The following is a 928-nucleotide window of genomic DNA, read 5'->3' as shown; positions in this document are numbered from 1 at the left end:
TCTTTCCCTGAAATGTCCCTCCACCTCCTCCAGTCCAGGCATCTGCAGCCTCTTGTCCAGCCCGTTCTCTGCTCTCCCACAGTCCCCTGTGTGCTGTCTCTCACAGCACCCATCACAGGGACCTGTGATCCTTGACCCTGGAATCCCCACCCAAGGAAGCTTATTAATCAATGTTGTCTTTATTGTCAATATCCGAATCCCCAGAGCCAAGGGGGTGGGCACAGGGCTTGTCACAGAGCAGGCATCCTGCCTGTTCCTGGAGCCAATACACGAAGTTCTCGTTCCCAACGCTGCTTTCCACCCCGGCTCCTCTCAGGACTGTGGGAGGGTCGGGGCCTCGGACTCAGCTGCCTGCCCTCCCGGGACACGACCCCTTCTCCCCTTCCTCGCTCACCCACACCGAGCGGCAGGCAGCCGAGGGCCAGCAGGGCCCAAAGCGGAGGCATCGTCCTGAACAAGCCGCGGGGGCGCTGGCGAGGTGGTCCAGGGGGCCGGGAGCCCAGCGCCTCTCCGCCTCTCCCGGTCTGCGCACCTGGCGGCCCGGGCCCTCCCTCGGCGCGCCCCGCCCCCACCTGCGCCGGCCAATCCCTGGCCTCCTCGCGGGCTATTTGCATACGCCCGCCCCGTCTACCCCACCCCGCGGCGTGCAGGAGGCACGCACAGCGCCGGTGAGACCTTCCCCGCGCCTTTACCGAAGCGCCTACTGTGTGCAGAGGCTGGGGCGGCGCTTTCACAGCGTCTCTCGCCTAATCAGACCTGGGGGTGATGGCAAGACAGCCCCTCTTTGAGCCGCAGTTTCCACACAGGGAAACGGGGGCGCTAATTCCTATAGCTATTTATGGAGACCCTACTAAGTGCCAGGTACTGGCTGGGCTCTGGTGGAGATGGAACAGGTTAATCAGAGAAAGTGCTGTCGTGGAAACCTTGA

At 63.4% G+C, this 928-nt stretch overlaps 1 protein-coding gene across 2 annotated transcripts in view; it reads right to left on the bottom strand.

Moving 5' to 3' along the window:
- UPK3A (uroplakin 3A) overlaps window positions 1-558 on the bottom strand; it is an 8108-nt gene extending 7550 nt beyond the window's left edge. For both annotated transcript variants that reach the window (XM_040637699.1, XM_008702899.2), the window contains exon 1: window positions 395-558. In XM_040637699.1, the coding sequence (XP_040493633.1) occupies window positions 395-446 (52 nt within the window). In that variant the 5' untranslated portion in view covers window positions 447-558. The remainder of the gene's footprint in view (window positions 1-394) is intronic.
- Between the last annotated feature and the right edge of the window lie 370 nt (window positions 559-928).

The sequence above is a fragment of the Ursus maritimus genome, unplaced genomic scaffold (assembly GCF_017311325.1).
Source record: "Ursus maritimus isolate PB19 unplaced genomic scaffold, ASM1731132v1 scaffold_21, whole genome shotgun sequence".
NCBI lineage: Eukaryota > Metazoa > Chordata > Mammalia > Carnivora > Ursidae > Ursus > Ursus maritimus.
Note: the sequence above shows the minus strand (reverse complement) of the source record. Positions and strands in the feature narration are given on the sequence as shown.